Source organism: Eptatretus burgeri, chromosome 6 (genome assembly GCF_056783735.1).
Source record: "Eptatretus burgeri isolate ZD-2024b chromosome 6, Ebu_testis_v1, whole genome shotgun sequence".
Classification (NCBI taxonomy): Eukaryota; Metazoa; Chordata; class Myxini; order Myxiniformes; family Myxinidae; genus Eptatretus; species Eptatretus burgeri.
In genome coordinates this window covers 36,327,800-36,339,805 of record NC_140966.1, presented here as the reverse complement: position 1 = coordinate 36,339,805, position 12,006 = coordinate 36,327,800, and the positions used below count along the sequence as shown (strand labels likewise).

The 12,006-nt window shown below is 39.3% G+C and overlaps 1 protein-coding gene across 7 annotated transcripts in view; it reads right to left on the bottom strand.

Moving 5' to 3' along the window:
• LOC147024542 (transcriptional enhancer factor TEF-1-like) overlaps nucleotides 1-12,006 on the bottom strand; it is a 364,156-nt gene that overhangs the window by 334,436 nt on the left and 17,714 nt on the right. For all 7 annotated transcript variants that reach the window (XM_085884568.1, XM_085884569.1, XM_085884572.1 and 4 more), the window contains exon 2: nucleotides 11,442-11,721. In XM_085884568.1, coding sequence (XP_085740694.1) covers nucleotides 11,442-11,721 — 280 coding nt within the window. The remainder of the gene's footprint in view (nucleotides 1-11,441; nucleotides 11,722-12,006) is intronic.

The following is a 12,006-nucleotide window of genomic DNA, read 5'->3' as shown; positions in this document are numbered from 1 at the left end:
AAAATTTATGTGGAAGCTTCTTGACATCATAAGGTACCTCTGGGATGAATTTGAGGAAATTTGAAGGATACATTTTTTGGGGATTCACGATTGAAGTTTATATTTTGTGATAACTTTTTTGTGGTTGGAGGTAGGAAAATGTTGCCCAGACAAATTCATAGGGCATGAAAATACCTTTAAAATGACACCAAAACCAGCTCTCTCGGTGTTATACTTTTAGAGATATGGCCATTTGAATTCGCGACGTCGTGCTAATTAGTCCAAAGTTCGTTAGTCTGTATCTCACTAATTAAGAGGCTGTTAGCAAAAATATTTGAGTTCTTGCCGTTTTTCGTGGGTCTCAATTGGTTCCCAAAGTTTTACAAAAATCTGAGAGATGACGGCAGATTCTTTGATGATTTGACATGGAATGACCCGTAATCTGCCTGACGAACCTGGCTGAGTTTCGATAGAGCACCGTTTCAGAAGTCTTGATTGACTCTTAACCATTGGTGTAGTGGGAAATTTTGAGGTACCGAAGCCCTGAAAAAAATGTCTGGCATGACGTCATTTCAGATCTACTGTCACATCAGGTTTTAACATGGCACTAATCAATTGAGTCCCCAAAATGAGTGATAAAAGAAATACACACATTTTACTCCGATGAAAAAAGCTTGACACTCTTTTCATCAGGGTAAAATCTCACAATTAAGAATCACCTTTCAATAAAATGTAACAATTTAATTGAAAGGAGATTCTTAATTGTGAGATTTTTACCATGATGAAATAAAAATAACAATTAAGAATACCCTTTTAATAAAATGCCAGATCGGGCTCCAACCACCGTTTTTAACAAACGATGTATTTATATAAAGAGAAATTTTTATTTAGTGATATGTGGTAAGGGCTGGCAGGATGGCCTGAAGGTATGCACACTCGTATCTAAGCTGTCAAGCCTGGGTTTGAATCCCAACCCCGCTATAAACTGTCATCCTTGTGTGTCACAGGCAGGGTGATTCTTTAATGGGCGCTGTCCCTTGGCTGGACGTTAAACTGAGCATCATGTCTGCTGGCATTAGTTATTTTGTTGTCTTTCAGATTAGTGGTGTCTTTCTTGGAGTTGTTGAAAGAAGAGAAAGCTTTCGGACTGGATAACCATCCGGGAGTATTGAAGGAGATGGCAGAGCAGATTGGCATGATATTGGTAGAGGAGATAAGAATGATGTTAACATGTATGATGTCATGCTTATCTGTTGTACCAATATGAATCTGTGTCATTGATGTAGTATAGCCCTACCTTTACTCGTACAACGTGATAAGCAATTCTTCACAAGAACAGCCACATCACCGATTCACAAGGCAGTGGGTTCACAAGGCCAGAAATCAACTGGTTGTAGGCATCCAAACTTTTCCATGCATTCATGGCTTCATGTCTTTCAGGGTGTAAATACTTTTCGTAAATATAAGAGAATTCACTAAATCTGGATATAAAATGGTTGGATACTAAATCTGGATATAAAAAATTCATTAAAACCAAATTTCCTCTTGCTTCTGGGCCTTGCTGTATTCAGCGATTCATACAGGTCTGTGTTGCCTACAACCTGTATTGTTATAATTTACATCACTTCCCAGACAAAGTGTCTAACATACCGACATAGACAAGATATGGGACAAGCTTTGACCCCAATTGTTTGGTCATGAAATCACACAAAGCACAAGAACTCAACTGTATTTTGTATTTTTTAATGTATGAATGCGAGTGTATTTTTCTTAAACTATTGCGGAGCTAAGCTCCTCCTCGGATGGATTGAGGTGCCGGAGGAGCGTTCCATTGCGCTCCAGCATGACTACACCACTAATCATAACTGCCTCCAGAAGCTTAAAATTGGCTCATAATACTTCCGATGACAAAAGCGACACTGCCTTCATTGAATGAAAAGGTGCTTCTTGCTCCAATTTTATTTTTGTGTGGATGTGCAAGCTCTTTCCAAAAGACTTACAAAGCTTTAAGGATGCCATTCCAGCATGAGAATTAATCTCGGCAATGCCACATATGAACCGAGTTCCACAGCATGTTCTGGGATCTCTGTCTCTGTCTGTCTGTTTCTCTCTCTCTCTCTCAAACCGGCAAAGAACAATGTAGTCGAATACTGACACCAAGGGAATATCACTTACCAGTTGTTGGATAAATCACAGGCTTCTGATCAACCGATAGAACTAGAGGATCTCCTGACATACCCTTTGACCACTGTTTCCTATTGCATTGGCACAGCTGATGGGTTCTTAGCGAAGACAAGCAGAGCTAAAGGCTTCAAATACTTCATAGAATAAACAGACACAGCAAACATTCAACAACAGAATGGCGCACTGCTCATCATAGAAGATGGCAATGCCCTGTTCTTTACATGAAGGAAATTCCCAGCCACTTTCAACAAATATGCAAGAAAATCTTCAACATGATGCCAAGCAAAGGTGATGTCATTTTCAGTACAGCTTAGTGTACTCAATACAAAAATGACTCAATAAAAGCAACGGAGAGGAAATGCAGAGGGTGCACAGACAGGTTGCTGGTATAAGGTGAGAACACCAAGAAGCCAACTGAATGGAAATTATTCCTGACCAATGAGGATAATAAGAAACAACTTGTGCAAGTTTTGCGTGAAACCTGGAGCAATGAACATTAGCATGTGAAGCAACTGCAAGGACGGAAAGTCATTCTTATCTGTGAGGGAGAAGCATACAGCTTCACATCCGAGGACGGAAAGAAGACTGTGACAACAAACGAGAAATTGAAATCAACACAAGAAGAGACTGATTCAAGGATCGTGCTCTATTGTCTGTATGCAAAGGAACATGGCTATGAGACCATACAGGTGAAGAGACCAGACTGTAACATCTTCTACATTCTCCTCTACTATACAGATCGACTTGAAGGTATCACTCTTCTGTTTGATACTGGAACAGGAAACAACAGAAAGTTGATCAACATGACAAGTTTGCTCCAGCCGACACTCAAGAATTCCACGCAGCACTGCTTGCTCTTCACGTATACAGCAGATATGATACAAGTGCCTTTAAGGGGTAGGGGGAAAGTTAGGCCCATTAAAATACTGGAAAAAGTGCCAAGGTTCGTCACAACACTTGTGACACTCGGAAATTCCTGCGGAATGACTTGTTTGCAGAGCTGGAAGAGTTCACCTGTGCCATGTAATGCAAGACGAGATTCCGAGAAGTTGACAAACTGAGACTGTTCCTAATCAAAGACAAGTGTGAAGACAAGCCAATGAATACACTTGCAACATTAACATGGGAAGCTTACCACCCTGCAACAAAAGTTTAGAACAGCATATAAGGCACATGAATTATCAAGTCGCTGTTTGGGAAAAAAAAAACTCCCATGTTACAGACCCCAACATGCCTGCCAACCAAAACGAGCATGGATGGACACACATCAATGAAACACTCGAGCCAAACTGGATTGACGGAGCCATTCTTCCACAACAGATTGTTGGCTTCCTTCAGGAAACATTAGATGCCGAGAGTAATGACGATGAGACTGTTGAAGTGGTGAGTGACAACGTGATGTTTGATTGGGACAGATGATAGACAGAACAAGCATGTGAGTGTTATTACTTTTTTGGCAGAGTACTGAGAACTGTTGATAGGTAGATATGTTCTGGAATCTCTACCACCCCTTGTTTATGCATAACCATGTCATAGATAAGCAGACATAATATTAGTCAGCAAGTCTACATTAGTCCTTCAATAAATCTCATTATAAATGAAGTATATATGCATATATGTATATATATATATATATATATATATATATATATATATATATATATATATATATATATATATATATATATATATATATATATATATATATATACATATACACACACAAATACATACATACATTGTGTGCAATGATGAGTGTGTATCAGTATGTAAAAACAGCCATAAGGCTTGTAGCATGGTATTGTGTACACTGTGGTCCTAAATGAGGAGAAAGCTTCGAAATTGAACCCAGTTTTAATAAGATAAACAATCTTAATGTTATATAATGCCCAAGTGTCTGTCCTTTCAGAAAATGTATACTTTGCTATGGGTCCTATGGATATAGTTGCTTTCAAGCATGTTTTTTTATCCAAACACAGGCTATTTTTTCCATTTTTATTGCTCATTTTTTAGAAATGGGTTACATGTATGATTGTATATGTTGTCCAAAATGGTTGAAAATGCATTTTTTGTTTGATATATATATATATATATATATATATATATATATATATATATATATATATATATATATATATATATATATATATCATTATACATGAGAATAGAATAGAACAATTCCTCGAAACAGTACATTTCTTAGGACCTTCTGCATATCTTGCTTGGCACCTTCAAATGTGTAAAATCTCAGATTTTGCAAAATTTCCCCCAGTCATAGTGAAGCTTACAAAATCTTATTCCAGAAATTTGAAATGCATCTGATAGAACATCTTAAATAGCAATTTACTTCTGCATTAAGTGATGATTTAAAATGGCAAGTTTCAACATGGATCATTACTACATACCAGTTTTTTAGGTTCACTTCCATGATTGGATCAAAAATGTTAGGAAGTACGTAACAAATTGCATTTACCAAGCTGCTACAAAATTACTGGTCGCTATAAGCTTGATTTTATAACCAAAGAATAAGTTTACCAAGATGGCCCTATGATATAAAAATCAATGCCAAAGGCCAGTTTGTGTTCAGTATACAGAACATCAAAGGTCGTTAGGAAGTACGTAACGTTTTAAAGAAATCTGCACTTTTAATCCTAAGATGTTAGTTTGGTTCATCACAGCATGTATTTCTATGGTTAAGTTTATGTGAATATATATTTATAACCTGAATGAACACTGATCAATTTGATCAATTTGTTAATTTCATATGACCTTGACCTCTTTTCTCAAGGCAAAATATCAGGTAAACCAAATATTCTCCATATATGTGGTTTCCAATTAGTGTATAATACATAACTAAGCCATCAGACAAATTTTAGAATGATATGAGTGGTTCCTTGATACAGATAATTGATAACCAACTTTGACCCTGTCAGAGCAATAGAAAGAGGAAGAATTAAGCTCTGCCCAAATAGATCCTGAATCCCCATGATGTTGGCGAACAAATGATATGCAAAACTTAATCATACAATGACTTTCATTTTTTGGTCCCCCGTGTCCTAAATGAGTACATAATACCTTGCTACAAGCCTTAATCATACCAGTATTGCGATGTTCGCGTTATTAAAATGCTAGTGATCATATTAGAACCCTAAAGACACAAATGAGGATAGTATTGTGCATGCATTGAATGTTGGAAAGACATGTTGCATGGTTTGTTGAGGTTGAGCTCCTCGATTGGTTCATCTGCCAATTAAAAGTCGGTAGATTTGGGAAAAAAATTCGGAAAAAATAAGATTAATGAATATTCATGACGATGTAAATAAGCTAATTAACATAGCAATGTATCATAATAATTGGTTTGGGGGGGGTGAGGGGCTTATTTCCTTCATTTTGGTGTTTCATTCATCATTCTATCTTGAAAATTGACAGATATACTCGATTTACTGCATATGTGGCGTTTTTCGATTTTCGACGTGTTGCCATGGAAACGGGTTGATTTCATTGAGTGTAAATGAGTTTTTTATTTTCTTGGGAACATCTTTTTTCATGTTCTATGGTTCCTAATACAAATGTTGATACCCATGAAAATTGGTTCTGGGGGGAAGCACAGTGGGCACCACGAGCTCCTGGCCCACATCTCTCTAATTTGGCTCTTCCATAACTTCGATCCCATTCTGTCACTTTCCTTTTTTCTTTCTTGGTTGGCTCCCCAAACCCACAACCAATCAAAATTGAGCAAGGTATTTGCTTTTGTAAATAGTGGATAAGGAAACTTACATTACATTGCACACCTTAAAGAAATATAGTTCGTTACCACTTACCAGTTTTTCAAACAAGCCAAAATAATCAAAATGGAAGGGGGACCATTACAAATGGTAGACCACAATATTGAAATAAACTACAGTTATAACCTCGAATGCTTACAGCATTCCAACCACCACCATCTTCTCAGCGATATGTCAAAGTCATAAAAGGTGGATGTTGCCTTTCAGTAAGGTTACTTCTAAACTAGACCATCCTACCACGTCGTAAGCTTACATCACCAAAGCTGTGCACGTATTTCACAACAAGCCTTCACTGTTTGGCACTGGGAGTAGTAGTGGCAAGTTTCTACTACAGGCCAACCAGCTGACCAAGTAACCCAAGTCGTTGTTGCAAAACCTGCCAGCTAAGTATATCCCCTGAGGTTGAGCCATGCAACGTGCCATGCACTCTACAAAGCTGTCAACGCATTGCCACAAACAACAAGGCTTTGCAATGTCCTCGCCTGCCAAGGTCAGGCAAGTGGTGACTCAGAAGAGTGGGTAAATAGGTCAAATAATCTGGCATCAAGTGAGTCATTGAGGGTAAGACAAGTCATCAAGGTCAAACCAGTTCATGGCAAGCATGGACTGTTTCAACCTTGATGACATTTGTTGTCCTTCAGATGTTCGGAATGACATGGAGAGAACAATCCAGTTTATCAGAAAAACTGGAGTTATCACAACTGTCTCGCCAAAATAAGTCATGGCAGCTGTGTAGAAGTCACTTTGTTAAGCAGTGACTCCGATGCAGCAGTGGAATAAAAGCAGAACGATCCACTGAACCATAAAACTGTTGTTCTTGTGCAAAGAAAGAAAAAAAAAATGAGAGAAGATAATGTAAAATATTTTGCACATGACGATAAAATTGAAAGAAAAAATATATATATATTCACATTCAATAAATCTTTTTAGCGAAACAACAGGTTGTCAATTGTTTGGCATCTGAGCACTGAGCTCATGATTTTCAGAACCTAATTTTTAAAAATCTGATTTACAAAGGTGATTTGTTCAATCCAACATTATCTTTGCAATCTATTTCTAAAAGGAGAAGATCCGTCCGTCCTTCCATGTACTTATCTGTTAGTGTAGGACACCGTTTAATCAAAACGATGTCCATTGGAGATCGGGGGAGTACTCATCACACTCCACAAATTTTGATTTACCCGCAAATCACATCATGTGCCTTCTGGTTGAATGGTTTGCATTTGCGGGAACAATCGTGTGGGTGGCAGATAGATGGTTGTTCTGTGTGGATTGTGTGGTTTTACTGTGATACATAATCCACGGCGATGCTCACAATAACAGTCAGGGGGTGCAACTGATGTATAAACGACAAATGTGGTTATCATTGGTTAGATATTTATTGGTATACCATCATCGTGATGAGGACAAATAAGCCTGAAATCCAGATAGATCAGGGGTTCCCAACCATTTTTTACTGGGGTACCATTTCACATGTTCATGGTCCCACCGAGTACCACTGTACCAAAATTCGCCTAAAATAGTGTTTATTTGTGATACAGATACGACAATGGGGAGTTAAACAATACTAACAATTCACAACTATGACATTGAACAATCTGATCTGAACAAAAGAATGATACAGTAAGTACCTATTTGATTGTGTAAAATGTCAGTCAATGGGATGGTTGAGCCTGCTTCTTGTTCACAAGCAGGTCGATGTCAGGCTTTGTTTTGGATAAAGCGCACCGAACATCATGTTCAACATCCAGTAGGGATCTTTGTTTTGTTTTTAGAATAACAACTGACGAGAACCCAACTTCACACAGCCATGTAGATGGGAATACTATGAGCGAATCAACAGTCAGGCCAGCTAGCTTAGGGTAAGACCCAAACATTCCACACCAGAAGTCCGCAAGATTCATCTCGTCAAACTGATCTCGGGCTGTGGAGTCGTTCTGGAGATCAATCAAGCTTTCCTGCAGTCCTGTTCCAGGTGGCAAATCCAATGCATTCATGCGAAATGGGTTGCGAATCATTTTCAGATCCAGTTCCTTGAGATCCGGAAAATAGGAATTTAATTCCTCATCCAAATAAGCGAGGTGATCTTTTACCAGTTGTATGAACTCCCTTGGGGGATTTTTTCACGCTTCTGAAGAATATCGGCCATGCAAGAAAACATGACCACCACTCCCGCTTTGACTTTCGTCTTCCACAGACAGAGTTTTTCCTGAAATCCCTTGACCTTGTCTATGAAGTCAATGATAGTCACGCCAGTCCCCTGAAGAGATTTGTTCAGGGCGTTTAACTGAGAAAAAATGTCGACCAAATAAGCCAGGTGCAATGCCCAGTCGGGGTCGTTCAAAGCAGTGACGAAAATCGACAGTCTTTGGTTTTCCATCGTTTTTGAAGAATTCACGAAGCTCAGCTCGCAGTTCAAACACGCGCTCCGCCATATTTCCAGGGGATAACAATCTCACCTCAGTGTGGAATAAGAGAACGTTATGGTCGGAGTCGAAATCCTCGCAAAGTTTCTTGAAAAGTCACGAATTGAGAGCCTGGGATTTCACATGGTTCACAATTTTGATCATGGTTGAGAGAATGTCAGTCAATGGCTTGGGGAGCGCCTTGGCTGTGAGGGCGTGGCGGTGGATCGTACAGTGTAGGCCGCGCACTTCAGGAGCAACTGCCTTCACAAGCGTTTGGAAACCTGATCTGCACCCCAACATAGCTGGAGCACCATCTGTAGTACAGACTTTCAGATCAACCCATGACAGCCCAACTTGATCAAAGACGGAAGACACCTCTTCGAAAATGTCCTTTGCTTTCGTTGTGGTTTTAAGCGGGCGGCAAAATAGTATTTCATCCTTGAACTTGGCTTTATGCACGTACCGAACGAACGCTAACAGTTGGGCACAATTTGCCAAGTCAGTTGACTCATCCAATTGCAGAGAAAATCCGCATGGAGATGCCTTGATTTCTGCCACCACCTGGTCATGAATATTGGTTGACATTTCTTCAATGCGCCTCTGAACTGTGTTGTTTGACAACGAAAGAGAATTGAGCTTCTTGGCGCTTTGTTCTCCCAGCATGAGACGTACGATATCCTTTGTGGTGGGAAGGATGAGGCTTTCACCGACGGTGTGAGGTTTTTTCTGTTCTGCAATTCGCAGTGCAACTAAGTAGGATGCCTTTACGGCTGCCGTGGACTGCTGTTGAAAACTGCCGCTGCCGTCGAAGCCGTGCTCTTTTCATGGCATTTTCCTTCCGACGAAAAAAAATCATGGTCCTTGTCGCTGTGTTCAGGATGAACAGAATCAAAATGGCGCTTCAATAGACTTGGCTTCATAGATTGATTGCCAAGAACTTTTCCACAAATCACACACTGTGGAGCTTCTAATTCACCTTTTTGGATGGAAGTGAAGCCTAACTTGAGATAACTCCGAATATTTTCGCATTGACATGATGCTGGTGAACGATAACGGTAACAATAAGCCGAGCAATAAGCAATGATGACAGTGTGGCGTGTAGAGACAAAACGAATAATAAGACTTGTGCACAATGGCCGATAACAAACAGCTGTCAATGTACAGCCGCTTTCGATATAAATTTAATTATTGTGCACAAGCTGCATGAGAGAGAAGTAAAATAAAAACTGCGTTTAAAAAAAAAAAAAAACACACTGCCGCGTACCACCGAGAAAGTCCTAATGTACCACCTGTGGTACGCGTACCACAGGTTAGGAACCCCTGAGATAGATAGATAGCTCCGTTTGATGTTTAACTGATGTTGACCATGTAATCTTTGCCTGTTTAACAGAGTTGAGAGGCCTCTGGGTTGGAGGTGACGCTTTCGTGTAGGATTATGTCAAATGGAGATCGGGGGATTGCTCGTCACACTCCACATGTTTCTCTAGATACATACATATACATATATATATCTTACTATTGATTTGTCGTCAGCCACTGGCTTTGACACCAATACTAATTATTATTTCGGACCCGAGGAATCAAAAAACTACATATATTGACCAAACAGTTTCAAATGGGGCACCTTGCTGCTATTAGAGCATTTAAATTGCTTCAAAGAATTGTTGCTTTGAGCTTGCCAGCACGATGACAGAAGATACCATTTGTATTTTTGCCTTCTCCATCCCTGCCCCATTTAAAATCCTGTGTGGGGCACAGGGGACTTGCTGGTATATTCAGTTCAATAAAGCAAAATGCATGTCATATGTTACCAATATCTTTTCACCAAAAGTGATACATTATAATGTTTCATTTGTAATAACAATATGGATTACTTCATTCAAAACTTAGAGCAGTCTACATCGAGACTGCATTAATCTGCTGAAACCTTGCATCTCAAATCATTTCTGACTTCAAGAGACACTTTGAAGCCAAGGTCATTCCTAAGGACATTAAGCCATTTGAATGGAAGAAGCACACAATACCTGCATTTTGTGAAAGGCACAAAAGTGAATGGGACAACAACGAATGAGTAAAATTCAGCGAGATTGAATGTGAGGAATGAAAGATAAGTTCTGATGAAGCTACCGAGCTGATCAGCACATTAACTGAGTTGATACCAACAGTGTTATGAAGACAGGAAATTTCTAAATTTTATTGGGTATGCACTATTCAAAATCTTGTGTAGATAAACTTGACAGAATTCAAATTATATTTTTTCATAATTTGTATGGATAAAACCAGTTTATTTTTCCGAATTTATTTAAATTTTCAGGATCACATAATTATTACAGTGCATAATACTTTTGGTGTTATTACAATGCCGTTTAACCACATGCGAAAAACACAACTGCGTTCGCTCTTTCTCAACTTGAACCCCACACATGCACTGTGCACTGATTTAATACTCCTCTCTTGAGCCAGCAGTTTTTGCAGAGATGTAAATACAGGACCTGCTTCACTCATTGTATTTTATATACATGGAACTCCAAGAAGTTCTGAAGCATCATTTTGTTATGTCTCCTTTGTATAGATTTTGCCAATTAACCATGGGAAAACTTTTCCGTCAGGCTGTGAGTGTGATCTGAAATCGACGTTTATCGACATTCACCAATAAAAATTGAATCCTGCCAAGCCAATGTTGAGAGATGTTTCTTCGGTTTGTGTGAAACTTTGCTCCACACAAGAAAGCTTTCATAATTGGCAAACTTGAGAAAGAGTTCTCTGACCCCTAATTTAACAAATCTGCTGAGTTCTCTGAACTTTACCTAATGGCCAGTGGAGTTTACCGATTACTCAAATGCACAAATATTTTGCAGTCAAACACAATATGCACAAGTTTTCCATGACACATGATCAGTGGGAGCATATACATTGGTCAACTTAGTCTCACATGACACAAAAACTCATTTTAAAATTATGTCCAACAAAATAGGAATGTCCACCAAATACACAAAAAAACCTTTCATGTCCAACAAAATTGGTAAAGTTTGGTTGGTGTAAGCCCACCTTTGTCCTGTCTGGAATATGTGGCGAGGTAACTTACCATACATCTTTCCTTCATCAGAAAGAATGATCTTGCGACGGCCACAGGGCGGGTATATGGCGAGAGCCTCCTGGAAGCTCTGCTCGATGTCAGCACTCCATACACCCTCAGCATCATCCAGGGGTTTATCACTTCCATCAACACAGTCTTCGTCATCACTGGAAGCACCACCGGAGCCCAGCACTGGGTGGGGATGCCCACTGGCACCCCCAGGCCACTCGTGAGACGCAATGGTGCTGGTCGGCGAAGCCTTTGGCCCTCTAGGCTCCAGCCTCGAGCCCTGTAAATAAAAGACACGCCATAAGGTTTTTCAATGATTCCAAGAAAATAAATTCCAACTATACATTTTGAGAATTTCAATCTTCGAAGTTGGATGATGCTAATATTATTTCTACAAAAGAACAGATGATTGTCTTATTCAACATTGGCCATACAAACTGTCTTGTCACCTTTTCAGACCTCTTAGGAGTTTCGTTTTAAGCTCTTGGGTTTTAATTTGAATATTTACTGCAACAATGGAAATTTTCTATCCTCTGAAGAAGACTGTCCAAAGGCACAAACAGGG